Source organism: Nelumbo lutea, chromosome 5 (assembly GCF_056320005.1).
Source record: "Nelumbo lutea isolate HS-2025 chromosome 5, American lotus-T2T, whole genome shotgun sequence".
Lineage (NCBI taxonomy): Eukaryota > Viridiplantae > Streptophyta > Magnoliopsida > Proteales > Nelumbonaceae > Nelumbo > Nelumbo lutea.
The window spans coordinates 20,480,304-20,506,684 of record NC_142688.1 but is presented as its reverse complement, the minus strand read 5'-3'; the positions used below and the strand labels follow the sequence as shown (position 1 = coordinate 20,506,684).

Here is a 26,381-nt window from a genome sequence, read left to right as displayed (position 1 = left end):
ATTTAGTACCCAAACTTTTAAAACATGACAATCCAATATCTGCTTTTAACTAATTGTTAAGTAATCGTTAAGTGGCATTTGAAAAAGACATTGTCCTTTGAGTGTCATCTAATTTTCTTTATACATGTTTGGCATTGATGTTGCAGATGCATAAAAAACGGTGCTGCTGATGTGTGGTTGGAAGCACCGTGCCTTCCATTTTTGTTTGGAACCATTGCTGCTAGGTAGGACATTTCCTAGAGCAACAACAACTTTTTCTATTTGGTACCAATGCTCCATGAAACGTTTTCAGCACTGGTACCCATTATCCAGTGCCACATCATTGCCCTATTGGCAACAACGAGCTGTAGTTCCAGGAAACGCCAAATTTGGTGTTGCTCCAAGCTATGGCTTACCGATTTTCAAGGCATGGCTTGGAGCACCATTTTTTATGGAAAAACGGTTCCAAACAAATGCTCATTTCCTGGAGCACCATTTTTTTTTATGTGACGCCGTTGCTCCAGGAAACGGCAACGATGGCAAACAACCGCTTTATCAACCATCCAAACATTGACAAACAAATTAACATTCTCAGATCCTTGCCTCTTCTATTCAAGAAAGTTGGGGTCCCTAGAATGCCCACTCAAACATAACCCTAATTTTCTTGAGTGGAAGAGGCAAGAATTTGGGATTGTTATTTTTTCGTCAACGTTTAGATGGTTGATAAAGAAAATTAAATAACACTTGAAGGGCATCTCTATCTTTTTCAAATGTCACTTAACGACCGGTTAACAACTAGTTAACGACAAGTACTTGATTGTCGCATTTTAAAAGTTTGGGTACTGAATTGTTGCATTTTAAAGCTCGGGGACCAAAGTGGCACTAGGCCAAAGTACAGGGTACTAATCGGGAATTTTTCCTTCTAAATATCGATATGCCGGTAAAGGGGCTAGAGGCATATCGGACAGTATGAATACTTTTTTTTTTCTCTTTTTCAAATCCGATTTAGGGGGGGCGATTTAAGGTCCACCCCTTGAACCAATCAAAACCCTGATACACCCTCTATAGGGGTGTATCGGGGTGCTCCTGATATGATACGTATCGATACTTTGAATCTTGCTAGAAATAACTTCCTACCTTTGATTGGAACATTTTGGTATGATATGGTCGTATTGGTGATGAAGCCTTTGCTTTAATTCTTGAACAAACCAAATCGTTTTTCTTCCTCCATATCTACCCTTACTTCCCTTGGTCCAATGACTTTATGCGCATTAACCTTGATTATGCGCTTTTGCAAAGGAAACTGAATCTATACTAATCCTCAATGTGGATTAACCTACACCAACCTTCTTGGCTTGTCCAATGAAGCAATGACATGTGGAGTGACGTAGTGAATGGCAACACTTCAGCAATCTCGGACACCTTAGCAATCCTACTCACCTCGGGTCACTCAACTAAGACCAGGGCTTAAGCAGCTTGCCACACTCACCAATGTGCCGAGATGCCACATAGCCTTCTTTTAGAAGCAAGCTAGTTGTCTCCGATCTCCTCAGGATCATGGCACACATCAATAGATCTTATCTTCACCGTGCCCAAATTGAATGGACCTGGATAAGCTTTATCAACTTACTTGGAGTCAATCTTTGGGTGCGAAGCTAACTCCGGGCTAGATAGGTCGGTGATCTCGAACATACATTGTGAGGCCCACAATAGCTTGCCTATATAAAGACTTCGCATCTAGCCTCACATGGTACGTGTGATTTAGCTCTCATATTCTCATACTTACAAGCAATTAGCTCTCTTTAAATCTCCTTTGCTAACTTAAGCATCAGAGTGCCCACACCGAGTAAAGCATCCCAGAACACTCTGATCTTCTTGCCTTGCAATTTGACCTGGCCACGTAGCTAGTTCGACGTCCGAACTGCCTTCCAGCAAGGAGCGACTAGATTGCAAATCATCAAGTCCCTACTCGAGGTGCCTTGTAATCCTTTATCTCTTGCTTGGAGACTTGATTGACATCAACAACATAGGGTGGAGGGAAGATGATGAAAGGGAAAAGAGAGAACAATAAGAGTGGAGAGAGGAATGATTGTGGGTTTAGGCTTTTGAAGGATTACGGTGGTGGTTTTTGAGAGTTCAAGTATTGTAGTGGCACATTTTAAAGTTTTGGTACTAAAGTGAAACTACCCCTAAAGTACAAGATAGTACTAATTTGCAATTTCCCTTTAAAAAATGATCTCCAGGATATTGGGCATTTGAGACAATGGGGGAGGAGGGGTCAAAATTCCTTTGCCTCCTGGCTGAAGCATAAAGGAGGTATTTACAAGCAAAATTAGTGGGTTGAAGAGAACTTTATCCTCAGCGAGTTGGGAGGTTCTTATCAAGGTCCCTCAACTCTAATGCACTTGATGAACATATTTAAGCTCTCAGAATCCATTTGCAAGCAACTAAATAGAAAATTTGCTACTTTTTTCTGGGGTCAAAAATCAAAAGCATGAAGAGAAAAGAGTTAGGTGGATTAAATAGATTAGATCATGGATAAATTGCTCAAACCTCCCCTCTCTACTTTGTGAAAGTTATGGTTCAATACCTACTTTATGCTAATAGCACTGTCCTCCCCTGAACTTTCCTACATCATTGCATCCACACCCCCTTTTGTTATCTCGCTAGAATGTTATCTGAAATTGAAGATGTCATTACCTTAACATTTTTAAATATCAAGATTGACCTTAGATAAAACATATGGTTTTATACTAACCAAAATACCCTAAAAAGAGTAATCTATATCCTGCTTGAATAGTGATAAAATTTTCAAAAAAAAAAAAAAATCACGTGGCTTCCAAAAACCCAAACATATGCATTTCTTTTTTCTTTTTCCCTTAGAAATTTCCTCTTGTTTTTAATATGAATGTTCATCCTTTTTTTTCTTAGTTTGTGCTTGAGAACACATATCTATGATGCCATTATTATGTTCGAGCAAGAGAGATTCCAATATTTTGAAATTTTGAAGAATTAATAAGGATAAAAGAAACTTCTGATTAATCTATTAGACATAACATCAACAGGAGAGGTTTCAATATTTATGAAAGACCCAAACTTTAGGAGAGATTCAAGTCTTTTACCCTAAACTAATAAGTGTTGAAAATATATTCCCAAAATTTTCTATAATTTTTTATGTTTTTATATTTATAAAATAATTCTTATTTGACACATTTATTTTTGTTAAATACAATGATTATACGATATTAAAAATGTGCCTAATCAAGGATTGACACATTTGGCCCAAAATATTGAATTTTAACTTGCCACTACATATGAAAACAATTCCATTTATTGTTAATATTATTTTTTTATCATCAATAAAAACAATTATTCTTTGTCACACTTATTTTGTAGTTATTTAATATAAGATTCAATGAATGTTGATGGGAGTTTATAGATTAAATATAAGACTTAAGGAGAAAATTTTGAATGAGGAAAAAAGTAGTTATTCAAATTACATTTTTATCAATCAGAAAGGGACCAAATTCAAAAATTAGGATATTTTAGTTATAAAAGTTCCACACTTTCATTCATACGTTTAACATTAGTATAAATATAGATTTAAATATAAAACTAAATAAGAGAAGTTTGAATAAGTAAAAAAGAATCATTCAATCTACATTTCTGTCCTTTCAATTAGAAAGTGACCAAATTAAAAAATAGAGGTTTTTGTTTTGGTAAAAATTGAATTATTTTAATCAAACAGAAGTTTCACTCTCATTCACACATTTAATAATAATTTATAGATATAAATATGGATATAATTGTATACCTATGGTTTCGAACCCTAACTTAGTTCAAAGGCTTCTAATGGACAAATTTCTTAAACTACCCCTATCATTTAAGTAATTGACTAATTGTACCCTTAATGTTTAACTATTGTCTTAAATTACCCTTACTTGCTCTACCCTGTCGTTAATTAGTCTGTTAATATTCCATCTAGATCCGTACACATATGATACCACGTTTATTTTTTTTTTTTGAAAACCCAATCTCACCTTCGTCCCCTTCCTCTCGATGCAGCGGCATAACATCAGCACCCTTTCCTCCTTCGACCTCTCTCTCTCTCCATCTTCCCAAGAACCCATCATGGCCAACAGGGAGAAGGTGAAACCCTTGGCACCATTTGCCAGGCAGAATTGGCGGCACCACCAGTGGAGATCAACAAATGCATCTCAAACTTGGAGAGCACCACCACTCTTGATCCCAAAGCGGAAAATCTTTCGAATCCTAGAGATGCCATGTACGATTGGAAGATCAAAGTCATTGAGAACCTCTTCCCAGCGTTTCAGACAGATTTACAACCCTTGCCTGAAAATCCCCTACTTCGATTCCCATAGTTGCACTGAGACATGAAGGAGAGTGGGATTCTTGGGAGAGGGACAGGTGACGAATTTCTAGGTAGTCTGGCTAGATTAGCGTTCTCTATAGAGATAACACAAGCAGGTGAGGAAGAGGCTAGATTAGGGTTCTCTATAGAAATAATACAAGCCGATGAAGAAGATTGCAAAGGTTTGGTGACGGGTTTTAGCAATTTCTTGAATGCCATTCGATGAAACTCCAGAGAGAAGGTGGATATCAAAAGTATTGTGGACAATCTCTGATATGAGGAGACGAATGCTACCTGGTGGTTACCACTAACGTGGATATGAATTTGAAACCGCTGGAATGATTCGCTTCTCACAATTCACCAGCGTTGTCGATGCCTCATCCAATCTAACTCACTCAACTTCAATTATTCGGAGATCCAAGAGAAAATCCTCTAACGTGTATATGGATTTGAAACCGCTGGAACGGTTCGCTTCTCACAACTCACCAGCACTTTCGATGCCTCATCCAATCTAACCCAATCAGCTTCAATCATCCAGACATCCAAGAGAAAATCCTCTCTAAAGTCCTCTGTTCTCACATGGTGGCCGTATCTGTGGAGTACCAATTGGCTTTAATTGAAACAAGGGTTTAACTTTTTGTCAAAGGAGGGCAGACCGAGGATGATTACCATGACAAAGGGGAAGAACAGAGAGAGAGAGAGAGAGAGAGAGAGAGAGAGATCTGGGGGAGCGTGATTACCATAACAATTGCAATGGCGGTGGTGAAGAAATTCCGATAAGGCTTGCATGAGGGAAGATCTTGCTCCAGAAGCAGAACAGCTTCGTAAAGACCTTGATCCAGAGAAAAAAGACAGTTGATTTGACGGAAGATGAGAAGGTTTGGAGGAAAGATAGGATTTAACGGAAGACTAAAATTGACATTTCATCCAGTTAAAATTTTATGACGATGACAAGACAATAATTAAACCATAGTTTAATTCTCTGTTCTTCCCCTTTGTCATAGTTTAATTTTATGACGATGACAAGACAATAAGGGTATAGTTGCTCAATTAGCTAAACCATAGTTTAAGAAATTTGCCCTTTTCTAATTCTGCAGATATGCAACTTGAAAGTCATGACCAGGAGCCTCAACATCATCGAAGCCACTGACACTGTTTTCTTTTTCTCTCTGGAGGATTCTAGAATGATATCTTTTATGTCCATCTCCGAAACTGAGGCACCCCTTGTTTAGTTTAAGAAGTCCTCAGAAAGACCAGATGAAACACACTCTGTCAGTTGGAAATGCTGTTAACGAAGCATCCTTTAATTGAATGCTTGATAATTCTGAGACAGAAGGATTTTCTGTTCTGTAATTCTCTATGCACTCAATTTATAGTCCTCGAAAACCGCTGGATTGACAAAAGATAAATCTATAACAGCCACCTCAACAACTTCTGAAGTTACATCTTCCTCATCAGTAACTAGTATCATCCCCTTTCAAAGCCTTGAATTCCATATTTCTAACAGACGCATCAGAAGTTTTTTCGCTCGTGCCCTTGGCAATAATTTGATGTGCATGGTTTGAGATTCCAGAGGAAGAGAATCCAGTGCTTTGAGCTTTTGTATACAAATCATGCCTTCAATTCTCCAAGCCAGCCTTCTTGCCACTTAAATGCTTATGCACACGGGACTCCTGTCTGGAAGAGCTCCAATCAACGAAGGAAGATGCTGAAGCACTGCCATGCGCAATTGAGCATCTCTCGCATAGGAGGGATCATCATAAGGTATTCTGGTAGCAGCAAAAGTCCTCCCTTGAACAACAGGACACTTAATACTACTTGAGCCTTCTGAAACATCAAATTTTAAGCTTGGATGGTTATGAGGATGCTGTAATTGCTGGTCCATAGTGTCACTGTTACTCTGTTAGATTGGCTGGAACCAACTGTTGTCTGGCCAACCACTTCGAGATGGTTATTAAAATGCTGCAATTGCCTGTCTGCAGTGTCTTTGTTAGATTGACTCAAATCACCTGTTGTCTAACCAACCATTTCCTGACAGAATGATGCTTCCCTTCCTCCACAATTGATCTTGGAAGAGAATTGCCTGGCAAGAAACTTTGAGAATGATAAATATTGCAACTTTCATCTAGCACAACATTCTTTATTTCATTTCATTCTGAACAGCCATGGCTTCTCTCCTGCTAGGACTTTCTGGCATTTCAGATGCTTCCATCTCAGACCCAATTTCATGTAAGGATTTATTTTCTTCCAAATTTATCCCAGAGTGAACTGTGGTGCTCTGAGACACAAACATTGTGTTCTCTGAAAAGGCCAGAGTGAGAGATACAGTCTTCCCACGGCAATCTGGACAAAGATCATCTTTCACTTCCATAGGCTCACCATAGTGAAATTTGTTTCAACAGAAAGAAAATCATGCCAAATTTTCTTGATAATTAACTAACTTTTGTGGGGTCAATTTCAGAAAAAAAAGGTTCAGAAACATTTGGGGCAATGGCAATATCAGCATTAAGACTGCTAAAATTTTCAGATTCATCTGACTTAACTCCAAGGCCACATTTGGGAAGAGCCAGCAAGCATGGCAAGCCATCATAAAGTCAAGTGCATGTTTTGAAAATTTAAAGAACAATCAAAGGCATTTTTGTCCTTAATTTTTTTCCATCAACATTAATGGTTAAATGCTTTAGTAAGGTATATTTAAGTGGGCTTGGAAACCATAGAGTATATTAAATTAGTTCAATGAAACCACACGCATATTTAAATAATTTGCCCCAAGAAAAAAACCCTAGTGAACCAGGCAATTAGGTAGATATCTACAAAAAAAAATCATGAAAATGCCACTAATCATATATATTCAATGGAGCAGAACTGGCAAATTTACCTCAATCTTGGATCCCTACTCTGCATGCAATTCAGCTTTATAATCCACTTCTAGTTTTTGGACCTGCCGATTCTTTCTTCATAAAGTTATCTACATTTTAAGATGTTGAGTTGAGGGAAAAAAAGTCATGCCACTAGAGTCAAATGATATTCTTTTGTATATGTACTGTCTCCAGAAACTGGTGGAATTGTCAAAGATGAGTGGTTCTGTGACTAAAAAGAGGGTAAAAGGAAAAAGGTGATGCAAATGCAAGGGGAAAGAAATCAACGGTGAGTTTTCATTATACCATTTTCCATATGACATCCTGCCTGCTCTAGAGCGGATTCAAAGAAACCACCTCCATTGATTCTTGAATCTATAAGTGGGGGAGCGAATTGCATGATTATGTCTCTCAATGTCACCACTCCTACTATGCTCTGGAATTCATCAACCAGGAAGCTACGATTGCTAGCTGACCCTGTCAGAACCTCCATGACTTGCTTGAGTGTGTCTGTTTTCCTATTGGTAACTGGGAAGTCCATTCTTGTGTGGAAATCATCCTTTATGCGGAGATTACCCGCAGAAATGAGTGTCCCTAGTTCTTTGTTGATTGTGAGATCCAAGGTGGGGTCTTTGCTTGGGACATCCACATCCAAATGAATGAACTCCTCTACATTCATAATCCTGCATTTGTATTGAAACATGCATCATTTCAACCATCATGCTCCCTGTTGATATTTTTTTAATGCTAGTCTTTACTGTATTTTGTAGTTTGTACCCATTACACTGTCAAACAAACAGCACATTTCAACCCAATAATCATGGTAGACAGTGTTTTCATAATGCCCTTGTTTCATAATACACCTTAGTCCATCCAGTTTATGGTCCTCTTTCATAATACAGATCAAGTAGGCACTAAAGAAAAGGTATTTTCTTACACCTTGTCATTGTTCATTGGGCCATGGGAATAGAAACTTCCCTTGGGGGATTAATCATCAGAGGTTCATTAGTCAACCCCAAAGAATTAGGATGGCAATCAGGTTGGGATGAGTAAATCTATAGGTGTATTCGATGAGTTGATGGTCATTGCAAGGTGTTGGACACCAATGGATACCCATCAGGTAGCTAGCATAATAATTGCATTTCCTTTCACCCATCTGTCATTTCTTAGATCTTAGATAACCAGCTCTTATTGTGAGATCCAATCTGAACTACCCAATTGTTCAAATACCCATTGTTCTCAATCATCTAATGGGATGGTAAATAGCTTTATCAATTACCAAAAGAAATAATAAATCAAATATCAAACTTACTTTCTGTTATGAAATAACTTAATGTTGTCCAGTAGAAGATGGACATCATTGCTCCTTACAGTGCCAATTAACTTCTTTGTCTCCCTGTTGACAACCGGAATTCCATCAACCTGGTTTTCCCACAAGATATGCAGAGCATGCGCTAAACTCTGATCTCCATATACATAAGAAGTATACCGCCCTCTCTCAAACCTGAACAGAATAATTCTCATAAACACTTTTTTCAATAAGTTAAGGTACTGCATTATATGTTTTTATCATAATCTGATTTCACTGGAATGAGCACCTTATTTGTATATCCAAAATTGTGCTCTAGAAATAATTTATAATTTTATACTTTTACAAAAGTTTATTATTTCCTCTGATATCCGGCACATAAACCTCTTTTTGTCCAGTTTGTATTGATTCTCTAGCTGCTAGACCATCTCTCACCCATACCTGAAGTTATTTCTTGCTTGGAAGAACTGAAAGTCATCATCCATGGATTGCAGAGTAGTCTATAGAAATTGGCATGATAAGATGATTGTAGTCATCCATTATATACCACTACATGCTTCATTATGTGGTTGATAGTTTTGACTTCACAAAAGAAGGCAGTTGGTCAAATGGTCTGATAGTTGTTAGGTTATCACACGAAAGGTCAGATCTCACCCCCAGCAGAATGGCATGGATAAGGATACTAGAGCATTGCCTAAGTTCATCTATGTATAATGAAATAACTTAAATTCTAATGGTGAACAGTAAACAAGTTATAAGAGGCAATGAAATGAACCAGCAATGGACAACCATCTTATTTCAGCAGAGTCCATTTCATTGTAGCTACTCTTTAGGTTTTTATTTCACTGATTGACATACCGGAACTCTGACAGAGCTTTGTTTGCTATGCGATCAAAAAATTCCAGTCCACTGGATTGAAGGAGTAGTTGCACCACTGCATTCTAAAACAAAGGCACAAAGCACATTATCACCACTAAAAATAGAGAGAAAAAAAGTTGAAGTGTTCAACAACTGTTTCACTTGGTCTTTGCCCTGTAGTTTTCCCATGGAGGAAAATTACATGGAAAATAACCAAGGATTAAGGAATATGTGCATATACACACGTTCATTTATATACCCCCACCACCTCTAAACTCAGTAACCTTGTAATATTGATTACCGTAAGCATTTGACTGCATTTTAAAATAAAGATAATTATTCCGACCAAAAAGGATAATCATTTGTCAACATGATCAGAAGATGTTATGATTATTAAAGTATATCTTCCAGCAATTTTCTTTCACCACGTTAGAGCTCTTTCATGGAATTAATGCAATGAAAGAGAAGGTACGTAAGTACTTGTTAGATCCCAATACAAAATAATGAGTCCATCTACGCTCATGTTTACTAGTTTATCTTATTCCATTTTCATAGTGCCCTAGTACCTGATTCCTAGTGGAAATTAATGATCTAGGTTGCTCCTAGAGAACCTAGCAGTGGTTAGTTTTTGAGTTACCACTAACACTGTGTTATTGTCTGCCCACTAAGTGGTGAGCCAGTTTCAGTATAAAATTGAACAGGTCAATAACCTGAACACCAACTAATACGTTCAACTGCAATGCTATATATGGACATCGAGCCACAAAGATTAGCATACCTGCGTAACAAAACCAAGGACACAAGAATTGGAACGCTCAATGACTGGCACAACTTGAAGCCGATGCTTTGAGAAGAGTAATAGGACATGAAAGAATGTATCATCTGTATATACAGGGAGGAAGGGGTACCATAGAAATGACTTTGCTAGATCTCCAACCTGTTCATGACTTTAAGTAAGCATCTCTCTACATCGTTGGCCCGGAAAGAGTGGCCTGATAGTTTTTGAATCTTTCTTTAGAAAATCCACAAAACTCTTGATATAAATTCATTGCATGCAAATATAAGTATTGATAATTATTGTGAACCTTTCTTGCATGGTTGCATTAAACATATATACGTACCTTGGTTTTCCCAATTTGAGGGATTTGTTCCAGCATGGAGAAGAACTCATTGATATTTATTGTCTCCCCATCGTCGTTTATTATGTCAGCATTTGTTTTCTCACGTTCCTGGTTTGCACATAAATGCAAACAACAGCAGTGTCATAAAACTAGCACTTGAAAGGCTTACTGATCAATTCTCCCAAATTAAACCATCAAGTAATGAACAAGAGAAAGATACTTCTAATCCCCAAAGGCTACATGACACACGTTAATGATCATTAAATCGAGATGGCTCTTGGTATTTGATCAAACGAAGAGATGTTTGTCTTTACCCATTATATATATACTGGCTAGATCGAGGAGGTCGCAAGCGCGTGAATTCTTGTTTTGAATTTGAGCTACAGCATGAAAGAAAAAAAAAAAACGTCTACATTCCATACAACTTGCAATGAGGGAAGCCAAAACATGAATTTGAATTAATTCCAAGTCTCGGAGAGAGTATAAAAGATGAGGGATACTTGACTCGAACAGCACATATATATGAGATCAAGACACCGTGAATTAATATTCCCTCTGACAAAGATCTGGAAAACGGTGATCACTAATAAGTACAAGGTCGTGGGAATGAATTACCTCAAGAGACCATAGAACCATGCTAGCAAACTGAACGAAGCCAACATATCGATCCGAGTATCTCCCAGTGGAATCGGATTCCAGGACACCTGCAATAAGAGCCCCCGATACATTTTTTTCGTACAATAAACGGATTGCATCTTGCAAGCAATCATCCGAGTTCAGCTCCAGAACTATCATTAAATTAAAAAAAAAAAATCAAAGAGAAGATAACATGCAGAATTCCCGTTTATATAGCAAAAACCATAAGACATCTACGAAATTACCTTGTGAATTTCTGATCCCTACGATTGAATCCACAGAAATATGATCTAGAAACAACTGGAGAGCAGTGCCGAAATCGACTTCATTTCTATCGTCAAGCTTCGAAACCAGTGCTTCTTTCTTCTTTACCAACCCACCGTTCTCCGAGTCTTTCAAAATGCTCTCTACGTGCCTAAGATCCATCTTTCACCTTTCCTCCTCCTCTTCCTCTTTTCCAAAACCTTCTCTGTTATCGTTCCGTCGTCAGAATTCAAATACACCCGTCACCAACTTTCTGCGACTTCAAGACAATGTGAAACGTGTCATGGAACAAGCAGACCGCGAATCGAATGAATCGGGTCAGGTGAATCCTGTTTCCAGACACTTGGCTTGGCTGTAGTGCTATTCTTCCCTTGCTGACCGTTGAAAACCATCAACACCACAGATATAGGATATTTTTATGTATACGACTATGACCCGCATTGACCGAAGACGGGCCCAAATATCGCTGTTGCATTGATCAGCCTATGACCTGTACGGCCCGCATTTGGCTACGTTTGGTTGTAGTGTTTTTTGGGAAGTAACGTTTGGTTATAGACGGGCCCAATTTTGATTTTATTTATTTGTAATTATGGTTAGTATTTATTAACTAGTCTTAGTTTAGCTAATTAGCTAATTAATACTTTTTTTTCAACGATAATATTAAAAAGACTATTTTACACTCAACTATAGATTATTCAATCTCTCCCATTTTATTTTTTTTGCGGTTCTAGAACTATTAGAACACCGGATGATGACTGGATCTCAAATCTGAGTATCTCTCATATCTCAGATTTGGGTTTCTTCGAATCCGCACAAATGTTGTTACTCAGCTTTCAAGTCCGAACTAGTAGATACCACCCAAGAATCCCTGCTCAACCCTCACCGAGCTTAGTTTGCTTAGGATTGCTCAGACTTTAGAGAAGAAGAGAATGGCTTTGCACCTCGTTTGGGTTCCTTAAAGGACTGAACCAGTTTGGTTTGCTGCTCAAAGGAAGAAGACAGTAGGGGTAAAATTGGGATTTAAAATAAAGTATAAGTCACTTATATATGAATTTAACGGAATATTAATGGATGCAAGCGGTAATGCACTTATATATGAATTTAACGGAATATTAATGGATGCAAGCGGTAAGTCACTTATATATGAATTTAACGGAATATAAGTCATTATATATGTCAGTCAGTTTTCAAATAGTAGGAGTATACTTAATCAATTAACTAAACCATAAGGGTAGTTTAAGAAATTTACCTATTTATATTTGATACAAAGTTTATTTTTGTTTTATTGTCTTTTTTGTTCTCATTGGAGGTAAAAATTTTATACTGAAAATTGATGCAAAATTTCACCACCTTCTACTTCAATACCTGTTCATTTAAATGGAAACCACACATCTAGATTCCTAGATGGTTAGAGCCCTCTTCCCCTGCTCCCACCAAGGATGGATCCAATCCTCACAAAACCGTATTCATACCGTACTCAGGTTTTTTTAGTGTATTGGGAACATCTTTGTATTTGTATCTTTTTATTTATGGGAGATATTTCTAATACATAACTGCAAGGGGCTATGAGGATAATGCAAAGATAGTTTTGTGAAGGCCAAATCCAATTCATTCCTATCTCCTTCCTCTTTTAAGTGGAAGTCCTTTGATTTTACTTCTTACAAATAAAATGGACAAAGTCAAATTTAAAATAGGGGAAAATCCTGATCGGTATCATGTACTTTGGCTCGAGTGAAATTTTGGTCATCGGACTTTAAAATGTAATAATTCAGTACCCAAACTTTCAAAATGTGACAATCAAGTACCTGAACTTTCAAAATGTGACAATTCAGTACCTGTCGTTAACCAGTCTGTTAATTAGTTGTTAAGTGACATTTGAAAAGTAAAAAATGCCCTTCGAATGCTTGTTAAAGAGAATTAGATGGCATTCAAAGGGCATTTTTGACTTTTCAAATGTCATTTAACGGCTGATTAATGGATTGGTTAACAACATGTACTGGATTGTCAAATTTTGAAAGTTTGGATACTGGATTGTCACATTTTAATGTTCAGGGACTAAATTGTCACTCAAGCCAAAGTACAAGTTAGTGATTGGGAATTTTCCCTTTAAAATATAGTGTCAAGAGTTCAGTTCTGCTCCCAACGATCCTTTGTAGTGGCATGTTGGGACAGTGTTGGGAGCACTATATTTGTAGCAAATCCCTACCAAGTTTGAGGAGTATTATGTATTGTGAACAAAACCATTGTTGATTTGTTCTAGTCCACCCTACATCTTTAGTGGTACGTTTTTTTTTAACATGGATCAGTTAACACCACAATATATTTAAATATTCTTATAAAATTTTGCAACAAATGATCAATATTATTTTGCTTACAAGGCATCCACACCATCTATATTAGTGTACAAAATACTTGCTGTTATAGAAGTGCAGTATGATATTAAAACATTCATGGTGCTTGGAAGCGTGGACACTTTTTGGGATCGATTTTCAAGAAAAAAAATACTCATACTTCCAAGACCTGTTTTTCACAAAAAAAAAAAAAATGCTTTTTCCACATAGGCAGTGAGCAACACTATGCTATTTGATAAGGTGATTTTCATTACCGTTTTTCATGTATGTGCTGACAGGTAAGCACCACATAGGATACACATCAGTCAACTGTTGGGGGAAATGGTTCACTGATAGCGTTTCATGCATCAGTGCGGTCCCAATTTTCAAGGCATGCCCAATTTTTTAATAATCAATTGAACCAAACAATGAGATGCACGAGCGTTTATTGAAACGTCTATACAGATCCAACGTGGCATCGTTTTTTTAAAAACGGCTATGGTTCCAAACATCCCCATTGTAGTTTCAATAATACCACAGTGGAGCTTAATTGATTAATCTACATCATGCAATTTGTCATCCACATATCAAATACCCCCATAATCAAATAAAATGTCATATTGAAATGTCTAGTCTTAAAGGTGCAGTCTAGTATGGTTTGGATCTCCTCCCAATAAAAACTGTTAAGACTCACTATGTATGGGATGTGTCTACACAAATCATGCTAGAACTTGTGGTAAAGATTATTTATTTATTTATTTCTTTTTATTTTTATTTATTTATTATTGAGAGAAGATCTAGACTTATTTTGAAAGATGCTTGCATTGGTAAAATCTTTTTCTAATCGTTATGAATTTGGGCTTACGTTTCATGACTCGAATGCAATATTTGAAAAAATCTATGATGCCGAAAAAATATGATATTGAAAGAGCTTTGACTAATTAAAATCCTCTTGAATTTTGATAAATACCACTTTTGGGTTGATTAGTTATATAAAATGAAATAATCTATGACCTGGAAAAGATATGAATCATATGACCACTCAAAACCGAGATCATATCTCCACCATGTATTGAGAACATCTCCCGATAATGATATTATGGAGACTGGTAGTATCACTGGGAAATATTCCCAATACATGGTGGATATACACAGTGGGGCGGAGATGTGAACTCCTCAAAACCCGCTGGTGAATAAAAACCAACTAATATATTTATGATTCTGATTGATTCGTTAATAAATTTTTCGGATATAATAATGAACCCATATAAATTGTATATTACAAGTTGAGTTGACTCAACTCTTAAGGTTTTTTTTCTTCGTTTGTTTGATAAGCAACTAAACTCTGAGGATGATACCCTTAACACATATAAACAATAAACAATCATGTTTTGTCTGGTGAATACCATGGGCGCTCTTATTATTATTAATCGATACGTCACAGTTACGGAAATCGTAGGTTTTTGGGGTTTTGGTCAAAGCATATTGTAATTGGTGGATATGATTTACAATCTTTCAATATATTAGGGAATTACGCACACTTAAAAGTATAATATTGACCTGTATAATATATAATATTTTCTGGATTATTGATTTGAGAAGGCATAATAATATAAACACATGAAGAGACGTTATTTTATTAAAATAAGTGAGAAGTTGATTTTTGTAAAATAAAAAAAAAAGAGATTAATTAAATTAACCTTGTATTACTTAACATTATTTGACATTTTCATGTTTTAAAAATAAAAAATATATTATTTAATAAAATATTTGGACTCTAAATCTTATATAATTTATCTTATCAAATTCCCTTTTGTATATACACATACGCATATACATATATATAAATTAATATATCATAGAGGGAGAGCAATTTGAATTTCAACGAAGTTATTTGAATGGCTGAATGATATCTGCTTTCCTTCCCATGTGTAAAATGGAGTCAACGCATTAAATCCCCTTTTTTTAAAATTAAGAAAGATCACGCTAGCTGGTTGAAAGTTGAAATAAATTAAAAGCAAAAGTGGTCTTCAGAATTTTATTAATACAATGGGAGACATGCCAGCTGCTGCCGGTTACCATTCGAAATACAATTTATACATTTAACCTTAATCCAGTTGAATAAAAAAATAACTTAATAATAGTGCATACACACAGGACGTACAGTATGATGCAAAACTGCACATTTGGTTGGAATTGATTGCTTTCGTGAACTGGAAGTATCACTTGGTGGTAATCCTCATAGTGGGATGAATATTTGTATTTTGAAATAAGAAAAAGTTAATTTGGTGAAAAACAAAGGATTTAGCTCTGATGATTTTTACATAGGCTCAGTTTGGAAGAAGTACAAAACCTTGCATTTTATATTATTTTGTATGTATTTATACTATATATATTATTTCTAAACTGAGCCATAATAAGATTTTATACTTGTATTCCTTCTAACTCCCTAAAACTTAATATCTTTCAAATGTCAATGTTTCTGATTAATTCTTTGGTATACTAACCCTGCATTTTTTTTTTTTTTGTGACTTGATGGGTTTACACAACTGCACAAGAGTATGAGAGTGAGCACAACTAACTGCACAAGAGCTGAATAATTGAACTGAATGACTAAGTACTTAATTATTAAAAATTAGAATAGATTAATACTTTGCTTTTAAGGAATAAAATATAAAATATTCAAGTGTCTAGTCAACCCAATTCCAACGGGCAGTCGTTTCAGCCATTAAGGTTACTGGCTTTCCCTAGATGACAAAGTGACAAAGGATTCAGAGTTTCAGACCACCCGGTTCAGCTCTTATCAAAGGCCTACTAGTCAACAATCATTTAAGGGTGCATCAAATTTAACACGTGTTGCTTTTTCGATGTACAATGGATCAAAGTTTGGTCCTTCGCTTCACACAATATATACCCTTCTTGATTACCACACAGAAAAAAGAAAAAAAAAGCTTGACACAAAATTTGTGCTCCTGAAAAATATGTTATTTCAAATTCTGCGGTGTGGAGGACAATGAGAGAAGGGAGGGCGGGTAAATGACAAAATACCTCTGTATTTTTTTTTTGATAAAGACTCCCTAAATTCTTAGGTTGCGACAAAACTACCAAAATAACTTTCTTTTTTGTAATTAAAGACGACAAAAGGCATGTAATGAAATTTTCAAAATGACAAAAAAAGGGTAAAGCTCTTCAAAATATACCATCATCATATATAAAATAATCTCCAACAACACCAAAAAATCATCCACAAATTTTACGCTATTGTTGGAGAAGAATAATTTATACACATATTACACACCAACTATTTTAACTATATAAAAACAATCAATATTTTCAGAAATTATTAGGTTATGAAAGTGTAAACACTAAAAGTTTGGAACAAATAATAAAACGGTAATTTGGGATCTGAAAAGCTTTAAACAGCAAATAATAATCATTTTTAAAGTTAACCGATATGATGGGAAGCTAACAGAGAGAGTCTTTCAGTCTTTCTCACAACGTAAAATTCGAAAGGTCTTTGTCACAAATGAAATTCACAGGGGTATTTATAAATTATAATTTATCCCCTCAAAATAAGAGGATGAGAAGTGGTGTTAATCGTTAGCCCATTAAAACCTAAGGCTCATTTGGAAGGAGTATAAATATAAATATATAAAAAATAATATAAAATATAAGGTTTTGTATTTTGTATATTTGTATTTGCATTAGTATAAATATAAATATAAAGAGTGTAAAACCTTATATTTTATATGTATTTGTATTTATGTTTTTTTCAAATCAAGCATAAATAATAATAATAATAATAAGGGTAAATTATAAAGACCCCCAGTCCTATGGGGGTTGTGATAAATACCTCCTTGTTCTTTATTTTACAACAAATACTCCCTTGTACTATGACCCGAGACAAAAATCCCTTTCTGCTATCATATCTTTTAATCTCTATATTACCCTCAAACAAGAAAAACATTGTTCATCTTCCCCGTAGAAATCCAGAGTGCACTGCTTATGATACACTAATAGATCTCGAGGATAAAAGTCTAAGTGCACTGGTGTGAATGGCTGTAAGAACCACTCAGAATTTTGGCTCCAAATCTGGCGGAACCTCGAGATCTCTTTCTCTGTTCTCACTAACAACCCTAAGAATCTCTTCTATCTTCCACTGCAAAGATTTGGATCAACGTGGCCGGTTGCAAAGATTTGCTTTGCTTAAGAGATTGTTATTTAATTGGGGATGGGAGTGAGGTGAGAATCCTCCATGAACTTTGGCTACCTCATCCCGTAGAACTTCAACAAGTGGTGGAGTTAAACTCTCAAATCACAATGGACTCCCTCATTAATGTTAGCTCAGGTATCTTTGACCCTCACACCATGACTATCAATCATATCAATGATTCCATTACAGTCTCAGACTGTTAGAGTTAGGGATCGACTTTATGGACTCTAATTCCATCAGATTTGTTCGCGCCACTAGCCAGTTGTTAAGAGTTACATTAGCACTCCTGGCCCATTGTATCGATGGACTCCCCCACCTGGGAATTTTCTGAAAGTTAATGTAGATGGTGGTTATTCGAATGTGAAGTCAAGAGTGAGTGGATGTCGGCTATCGGTGATATTATCGCCCCACCATACTGAATGTTGGCTACGAGAAAAACACTAGTCGGTGTCACCATTTTTCGTCTACGGTGATGTCAGCCTGGCGCTTGAAGAGAAAAACACCAAATCCGTGATAGCTTTGTATCACTTCTCACTAGGAAGGGTAAGAATAGAAAGAGAGAGAAGAGATAGAGAGAGAGATAAATTTGAAGAAATTTGAGATAATTGAGATTAATGCCGCTACTGTTAGTGTATCGTGAGGTGGGGAAGATGAATTTTCGTTCGAGGGTAATATAGGTATTGAAAAATATTACAACGGTTTTTTTTTGGATAAAAAGCTAACATAAGGGTCTTTGTCTCACGATTATAGTACAAGAGGGGTGTTTGTTGCAAAGCAAATTACAGGAGGTCTTTCTAATTTACCCTAATAATAATAATAACTCTTTTTCCGCCGCACGCTCTCTCTCTCCCCCGTATATTCGAGGAGAGCGAAGGTTCATTGGCGGGATGAGAATCACAAGCTTATGCCATAAAACTTCAAATAAAAACCTCTGGTTGTTGATGTATATCCGAGCATCTCTCGGTGCAAATCACCGCGAAGGTTTCCAGGTAACAAACCCTTTTTGTTTGTTTACATAGCGCTTTACAATTGCCACATCTTTCTCAGAATCTTCAGCATGAAATTCTTTGCCCGTTTTCTTCTTTCGTCCTTCTTATTTGAGGTCTCTGTTCGTAGTTGTTGGCTCAGATTCCATTCAGATATTGAAAAGTTTTGAATTAATGGCTTCAGCTGCTTGGAGGTTCTTCGCCTAGGATGACTTTTTGGGTTTTGCAATTCCATGAGGGCAATCTTCACGACCAGGTTTCAGTTCTATGTGGTCATAAGTCATAACTACAAACGATAGACAATATATCATGTCTGCTTGGGCTTCGATTCTAGGGTTTCTTTGTATTTGACTGGAGTTGAACTACAAGGCTCTGAAACTTTTTTTTTTTCCCTTCTCTGAAAGACTACCCTGCTCTGTTTATATCGTTTGGTGGTGCAAAAGCCATGCCTCCGACGCTTACAGCGGTTGCTTTAGATAGGTTGTTAGAACACGGAGCTCCAAAATCTATTCCCAAACCACTCAATACGAAGCCGGACAGTCGAACAGAAAAGAGAACACACCTGCCACAGATATCGCCAACGCTCTATGCCACTCCTGTACCAACTCCTCTTCCCGATTCCCCTTCATCCTTCCCTCCCTCCCCGTATATTGTTAATCACAAAAGACGCGGGCCTCGACTTCTAAAGAGCTTTGTCCAGGATGATGTCTCATTGCAACAGCAAGGTACAGAGGAAATGAAGGTTGACGCAAACGGGGATAATATGGATATCGAGGTTGTAGAAACAACTTCAGCCAAGGAGGTTGTTGTGAATGGCTTCCGTGACGGGGAGCCAGGAAACAGAAATCTCAATGATGGGTTGGGTGTGACTGAATCAAAGCTGGGCGCAACTGTTGATGGGAGAGATGAGTGTGAAGATTTCTTTGATCCTCAGGAATCGATAAGTTTCACTAGCAATATTGATGAAGAGGACACCAGGGGCACCGAACGTCCTTTGAAGCTCACTACACCAATGGGCGAGTTTTATGACGCTTGGGATGGTAATTATTCTCTCTTCCCTTGTTTCTATTGTATTTCATCCTCATTATCTCGTACCAAGGGGAAAAAATGAAAGAGAAAAGGTTCTCATATCTGCATGGCAGTATTTGAAGAACCGGAATACTACTTGCCTTTGTCATACAGGTCCCTGTCGTAAACATTAACAACAATTGGTAAGAATGGACGGACTTGTTTATTTTGGTTATACTTTCTAATTTAAACTTCATATTTTTCATTATTTTTCCCAGGCAAGTCAAAGTAACATGTATTAGATGGTTGGATTCAACTAGTTAGATCAAGGCAAAGTTGCACAATCTTTATGGTGGTAGTGGCACCCATTTATAAATGGGGCCTGATCAATGACTTGTATGATTACAGTCCACTGGTTAGGGTGCTGAGCTGAAAAAGATTTAGTTCTACTTGGATTCCTTTTGGAGCCTAGTTAAGGTTCAGTAATTTGATGTTCATCAAGACAAGTTTGACAGAAGTTGCATATAGTTTTATTTTATGATATTATCGTTATTATATATATATATATATGTTTTTATAAAGGGGAACTGGGAACATTCTCTTGGAGAGTTTGTTGAAGGCCACTACCCCTATCTGACTTGTGACTTTGCTGGAAACATGCTCTGTATTGGGATCTTGGCTATCTTATAAGTCTTGGTTCTGAGGCTTCTTCTACCCCTTTCTGATTTGGACTCTATGCTGGAAGCACTCTATATTGGCTGCCATAGAAGTCTTGGTGCCTCACTTTCTTGTTTGGGTGGAGGTAGTGCCACCTGAACAGTAACTATTGTGCATATGTCATGATAAGGACATTCTGTGGATGCTTCATTTTTAAAACTATGGTAGATGAGTGCATTTATATTGATGCCATACAATTAGCTATTTCTGATATGCATATCAACTGTCCCTTTAAAGGCTGGTACATGTCTCAGCTTCAATTAGAATTGGAACCTGAGCCTAATAAAAGCTTAATTTAGTACACAAAAATTGTGAATTTGTTTTAAATAATTTTCTTTTAACTAGTTGATTTTTTATCTTCTCTATCTTCTTTTCTCTGTATTAAATTGAGTTCTCAGTATTATTTCTAGAGCCTTGCATAGCATAGTGACTTTTTTAAGGTTTTAATAATTATTTTTTCCAATCATGAATTGAAATTGGTTTGTTGATCTGAATTTGATGATTGTGGAGTACTTTGTCTAATTCATAAGATGTATTCCTTCAATATCTCTGTGTAGCATATTGATTATTTTAGGGTTTCAAAGTAATTCTCTTACATCCATGAGTTAAACTTAACCTAAGTCTTGATTAGCATAACCTGATGATTCTCAAGCATTTAGTTTAATTTAACACTTAAAGATTGATCACCAATCACAAAGATTGGTTATGCATTTCAGTTTTTGGAAAATTGCCTTTTACTGTTACTTCATAATTACAAAATAGGCAGGCTAACTCAATTTCTTATTTGGTATAGAGCTCTCTAGTGAAGGTGGTAGGCAGTCATCTCTTTCTGACATTGAAGCTGAACTTCGTGATACAAGATTGAACTTGTTATCAGAGATTGAAAAGCGGAAGCAAGCAGAAGAAGCCCTCAGTAACATGCAAAGGCAATGGCAAAGGATAGGGCAACATTTATCCCTTGTGGGGTTGACACTGCCAACAGCTTCAAGCAGTGCTGTTGAAGGTGAGAATTCAGATTTTGATCTGGGAGAAGATCTGTGCCAACAGATCTGTGTTGCACGGTTTGTATCCCAATCCATTGGGAGAGGATCTGCAAAGGCTGAGGCTGAGGAAAAAATGGAATCTCAGATTGAGTTGAAGAACTTTGAGATAGCTCGATTATGGGACAGGCTACATTATTATGAAGCTGTAAATCACGAGATGTCTCAAAGGAACCAAGAAGCTATTGGTAAGATTTCTTGACTTCTTTCTTTTCTCCTGCATTGGTTAATCCTGAATTCCTGATATTTGTACTTCAACTTAATAGTAAAAGATGGGCCTGATTGTCCATTTTTTTCAACTTTTTTGCTTCCTTTTTCCTCCTTTCCCTGAACTCGACCAAATACCATCCATGCATGCTATGTTTTCTTTGATACAGAATTTTCATTATTTGGTTTCACATTCATATCATAATGCAGAAAGATACGCTATTTATTTATTTTTCTTTCATGCTACTGTAAGCTTTTTATTCATAATCACCATCATCTGCCTTGTCCCACCATAGTGGATTGGCAATAGGAGTACTTTTATTTGTGCATTCTGTTCTTTCTAAGGTCATATGTCATATCTCTTACTACATAATTAGGAAACAAATTTTTTCTCTCTACCTGAACCAAGTATTCGTTAAATAATTTATTTATTTATTTATTTATTCCAAGTGTTTCTTTTTCCCATGAACATGGTGGAGTGGACTGGATACAGACATAACCTTTGGCTTTGGTTTTTCTCATACTTGTCATCCCAAGATTTTATTATTTTACCATGCAGTGGTCCATAGCTTAAAGAAGCATTGCAATTTGCAAAAGATAAATTTGTTGATATTTATGAATCTGCTTACTCCCAGCTGAATTTCATTAAATAGCTATTATGTACTCATCTAGACACCTACCTGGTTTGGTTGGACTAATTATGGACCACAAATGGGATTAATCTAGTTCACATTTATATTGAGTTTTTCTTGGATGTTGTTTTCCAGAATCATTTATTTAATGAAAATAATCCAAGCTTGTGCTCAGCATAACAAAATTAATAAAAAAGGCATGTTGGTTCTATGTTGAATCTACCCCAAAACCAGGTAAATATGCTTGTATGAAGGTAGGGACTACAGACTTTATCTTTTGCTTATTTATATAAAAGTAAAACTTTGTTATTGATAGTTTGACCTTTCTCTTCTTTTGTAAATGAAGAAATGGTTCGGCAGCGTAGGCAAAGGAGAAAAAGAAGGTGGAGGTGGATTTGGAGTTCAGTTGGAATAACCATTAGTGTTGGTGCTGCAGCTCTAGCATGGTCTTGTGTCCCTGCATCAAGAGGGTCATCTATTGCCAATCGTTCTGATGCTCCTGGTTGTGATGATGCAGCAAAATTATGAGTTTTTGCTCAACAATGGTACCCATGTCATAGAGATGCAAGAAAGGGCAGATGAAGGGTCAAATAGCCACCTTTGGGGTACTATAAGTCATTTTTTCTTTTACCACCCCCTCTGCAATGGCAGGCTGTGTAGAATAGATGGAAATAAATTGTATAAGCATTAACGTCATCTTTTTCTGCCTCCTGACGGGGTAATTCACCATAATGTAGGAATTTGGTATATTCCTTGTAAGTTGTATCTACTTCAAATTTCGGGTTGGTTGTTATGTGCCATACTGCTATCGTCTAATTTTTTTCATCACTCATCAGTCATCATTGTCATCATCCTACGCTCCAAGGAAATGCATGTCCAACACTATAAACATGTGGGACGCGACTTTATAAATATTTGCTAATTAAACCCATGGTTTTCCACCAAAGAAAAAAAAAAAAAAATGAAACCCATGGTGCTCCATAGGACTTCTGACTCGGCCACGAAATTGCAAATTTGGAAGTCCATTCCAGATAAGTTAAATGCATCTTGGATAGTTATGGAATTTTTGGCTTGTAATCTTTTTGAGTTTTAATCTCTGGTTACCCAGGAATGCTTTTGTGGTTGATCTAGTAGTGTTTTTATGGGGTGGTTGATGCTTTAGATTGTAGTTCAAATGCGACATTTTGTTTCTGAACTCTTATGTTTCATATCCCACCTGCGACATTTTGTTTCTTCCACGTTTTAATGGACCTTGTCCTGTCTGAAATCTTTGAATCATTGAATCCTCTGATTCCTACATGTCAGGTAAGACATGTTCTGTATCCCAGCCTTTAGGTTGTAGTTCTCTACTTCTCTCCATCTTTATTATCACGTAACCGAGTTACAGCTGTGGTTGCATATGATGGTGCTCTTTTGTTGCATGAGGTTAAGACATACGAGTTCAAAACGCTGTTAGTGCATTTGCCGGTTTGCCTATATTGCTCTTCCATGCCGAAGGACTAGGTAGGTCAATGAACTGTTAGTGGAGATTGGTCAAATACATGGTTACCCTGGTTTGCAGGATGTGCAAAGTGCAAACGTGCAGGTTCTGATACCGCTAAATTGCAGTCTCTTGATATTGGTCTAGGTTTTCCATTCTGGTACTGTAGTCTAAGGTTGTCTTCCCCTTCAATTAGGGCAGTAAATATGAACAGAGGAAGAGACTAATGTCTGACTCTTTACTGAAAATGCAAAATACAGACTTTGCTTATAAAAATAAGATAATATTATCGGATTGGGATCAAAATCAAATTTGAATTGTTGTGGATCAGAGGTGGTATACACTTGAACTGCTATTGTATGTTTGAGTCTGGAGAAAGTACTAAGATCCATCGTTCGTTTCTACATTTGTTCTGTTATTAGCTTATTATCATTAGGAGCTTGGGATACGTGTGCCGTGTGCGGTTGGTTGGGTTGTCTCCTCTTGCATGGATATTTTTTCTTGTATGTCCATCTGCAAGTGACTGGGCAATACAGGTTAAGCCACTTGGTGTCCACTGGCAAAGAGATAGACCCCAAGTATACAGGTCTCCCCAGAAATAAAATAATTCATACGTGTGTTCCACAGAATAGGCCAAGAGGCCAAGCTTCATGTTTCCGAAACACGACCGCAAAAGGTTGTGAGGACGGTGTGAAAACGGTTCAGTAACTACTAAATCCAAATTCGCTTCTTTTGTGTTTGATACCAGATTACCAGTGGGGGCAATCTTTAATTATATTTGCTCAATTGCACGTCTCTCTCATTTATTCCCTATAAAGATATAACCCTTAAAAAGAGTCCAGCCTTCTATCAATGCATGCAGCATGCTACGCTTACAAGTTACAATGGACCTTATTGGAAGTATAGTGGGCTGTGTCGGGCTGGCACATGCCCGCGGGTGGCCCGTACAAACTGCATGGCACGGCCTGTAGGCCGTCACAGGTCATGCCACCAAAAAATTGGGGGTCAGCCCTACACGGCTCATGGCCCAAGCCTATACAGGCCTGTGCCATATCGTGTTATGCTGCGGGTTGGGTTGGCGCGTGGGTTAATCCTGGGCTCAAGTTGGGCCATAGATCGGGTCAAAACTATTTTTGTCTATTTAATTGATTTTTTTTTAAATTTTAATTTTATATGAATTTTAATGTATACAATTACTTATATATAATAATTAAATAAATTAGTATAATAAAATTAAAAACAATTGTTCATATACTATATATTATTATACAATTATAATTTATATAATATATAATATATTACATATTATATATTATATATATAAATATATAAAATATATATAGATAAAAAAATATATAAATAGTATATATGGGCCATGCCAGGCCAGGCTGCGAGTGGCACGGCCTATTTGGTCATGCCATGCCAATCTGGCCCACAGACCTAAAACCTTAGGTCCAATACGACAAAGACCATCATACCGGGCCTGGCACGATCCACATGCCATCATGTCGAGTTGGTCCAAAATTGCGCCAAACAGTGCCGGGCCATAAGTGGCACGGCCCAATTTACACCTCTAATTGGAAGGAAGTTGAAAAGATCGTATAATAGTCCTAGCGGTTGGGATCAACTCCGGCCTTCTATCAATGCTTGCAGCATGTTACGCTTGGGATCAACTCCCGCCTGCACCTGGTTTGGGGGATGGTCTACTCCCCTTGTAGCCCTTCAAAAGAAATATAAAAAAAGTTCTAAAGGTGGATTTATAGTCCTGCGATTACATGAATATAGTGGTTTAGAATCTACTAAACCCATTTTAAGGTCTGATTTGACAAACCAAGGATTAGCTGTGAGATGGGCTTGTGTAATCAATAATAAGGCCCCACGTCCTCATTGTGTATGCCCCACAACCATTCAATCTCCCACTTCTCTGGATGTATCATCATCGTTACACAGCCATCAAGGTCAGCTTGATAACGGGAGAACGACGGTTCAGCTTAACGTCAGAATTTTTAGGCCTAAAGTATAGTAGGGGTGGTTGCCAATTTGGAATTGATGTCAATGCACAGGCAATTGTGTGTAGAATGGGTTTTTTTTTGACATTTTGAATGTTTATAACTCTGCAGTGGAAATCGGAAATTTGCATTGGGCCTGTCCGTATTTTTCTGTCATATAAAACCATTTAAGTTTGTGTCAGCATTTGGTTTATTTTTTCTATCAAATAAAAAAGCATTCGGTTTATTTTGGTTAAAAACAGAATTTGGGCTCCGTTTGGTTTGTGAGAATAGGATCTGGAATTGAAACCGGAATGGGCTATTCTGATTACAACTGTTTGGTTGGGCGGGATCAATGTTCAAATTGTCGATATGTATTGGCC

General features: G+C 36.9%; 2 protein-coding genes across 6 annotated transcripts; one reads left to right on the top strand and one right to left on the bottom strand.

The window, feature by feature from the left end:
- Positions 1 to 5,248: 5,248 nt before the first annotated feature.
- Positions 5,249 to 11,645, bottom strand: LOC148850844 (SNF1-related protein kinase regulatory subunit gamma-1-like). 3 transcript variants are annotated; one of them, XM_088946059.1, is made up of 9 exons: positions 11,379 to 11,638; positions 11,113 to 11,285; positions 10,498 to 10,605; positions 10,155 to 10,313; positions 9,377 to 9,459; positions 8,522 to 8,713; positions 7,516 to 7,892; positions 7,230 to 7,319; positions 5,249 to 6,694 (listed from the first exon to the last, which is right to left on the bottom strand). In XM_088946059.1, the coding sequence occupies exons 1-8, from the start codon at positions 11,557 to 11,559 to the stop codon at positions 7,267 to 7,269; spliced, it is 1,326 nt and encodes a 441-aa protein (XP_088802185.1). In that variant the 5' UTR covers positions 11,560 to 11,638; the 3' UTR covers positions 5,249 to 6,694; positions 7,230 to 7,266. The 3 variants fall into 3 exon arrangements, with proteins under 3 accessions (XP_088802185.1, XP_088802186.1, XP_088802187.1); XM_088946060.1 differs by having other exon boundaries at positions 5,622 to 6,694; positions 11,113 to 11,201; positions 11,379 to 11,645; XM_088946061.1 differs by lacking the exon at positions 10,155 to 10,313 and having other exon boundaries at positions 5,622 to 6,694; positions 11,379 to 11,643.
- Positions 11,646 to 18,691: 7,046 nt separating this feature from the next.
- LOC148850843 (uncharacterized) lies at positions 18,692 to 23,330 on the top strand. 3 transcript variants are annotated; one of them, XM_088943550.1, is made up of 4 exons: positions 18,692 to 18,929; positions 19,057 to 19,966; positions 21,445 to 21,879; positions 22,877 to 23,330. In XM_088943550.1, the coding sequence occupies exons 2-4, from the start codon at positions 19,372 to 19,374 to the stop codon at positions 23,056 to 23,058; spliced, it is 1,212 nt and encodes a 403-aa protein (XP_088799676.1). In that variant the 5' UTR covers positions 18,692 to 18,929; positions 19,057 to 19,371; the 3' UTR covers positions 23,059 to 23,330. The 3 variants fall into 3 exon arrangements, with proteins under 3 accessions (XP_088799676.1, XP_088799678.1, XP_088799677.1); XM_088943552.1 differs by having other exon boundaries at positions 18,796 to 18,929; positions 19,111 to 19,966; XM_088943551.1 differs by having other exon boundaries at positions 18,796 to 18,929; positions 19,069 to 19,966.
- Positions 23,331 to 26,381: the final 3,051 nt, after the last annotated feature.

Excerpts from the sequence above, each read along its gene's own strand:
- LOC148850844 (XM_088946059.1), bottom strand. The coding sequence starts at position 11,559 with ATGGATCTTAGGCACGTAGAGAGCATTTTGAAAGACTCGGAGAACGGT. Across the intron at positions 10,314-10,497 it reads CTCAAATTGGGAAAACCAAG|GTTGGAGATCTAGCAAAGTC; the intron begins GTACGTATATAT and ends AGTCATGAACAG. Across the intron at positions 7,320-7,515 it reads AGGATGTCATATGGAAAATG|ATAACTTTATGAAGAAAGAA; the intron begins GTATAATGAAAA and ends CTTAAAATGTAG.
- LOC148850843 (XM_088943550.1), top strand. The coding sequence starts at position 19,372 with ATGCCTCCGACGCTTACAGCGGTTGCTTTAGATAGGTTGTTAGAACAC. Across the intron at positions 19,967-21,444 it reads GTTTTATGACGCTTGGGATG|AGCTCTCTAGTGAAGGTGGT; the intron begins GTAATTATTCTC and ends TATTTGGTATAG. Across the intron at positions 21,880-22,876 it reads AAGGAACCAAGAAGCTATTG|AAATGGTTCGGCAGCGTAGG; the intron begins GTAAGATTTCTT and ends TTGTAAATGAAG.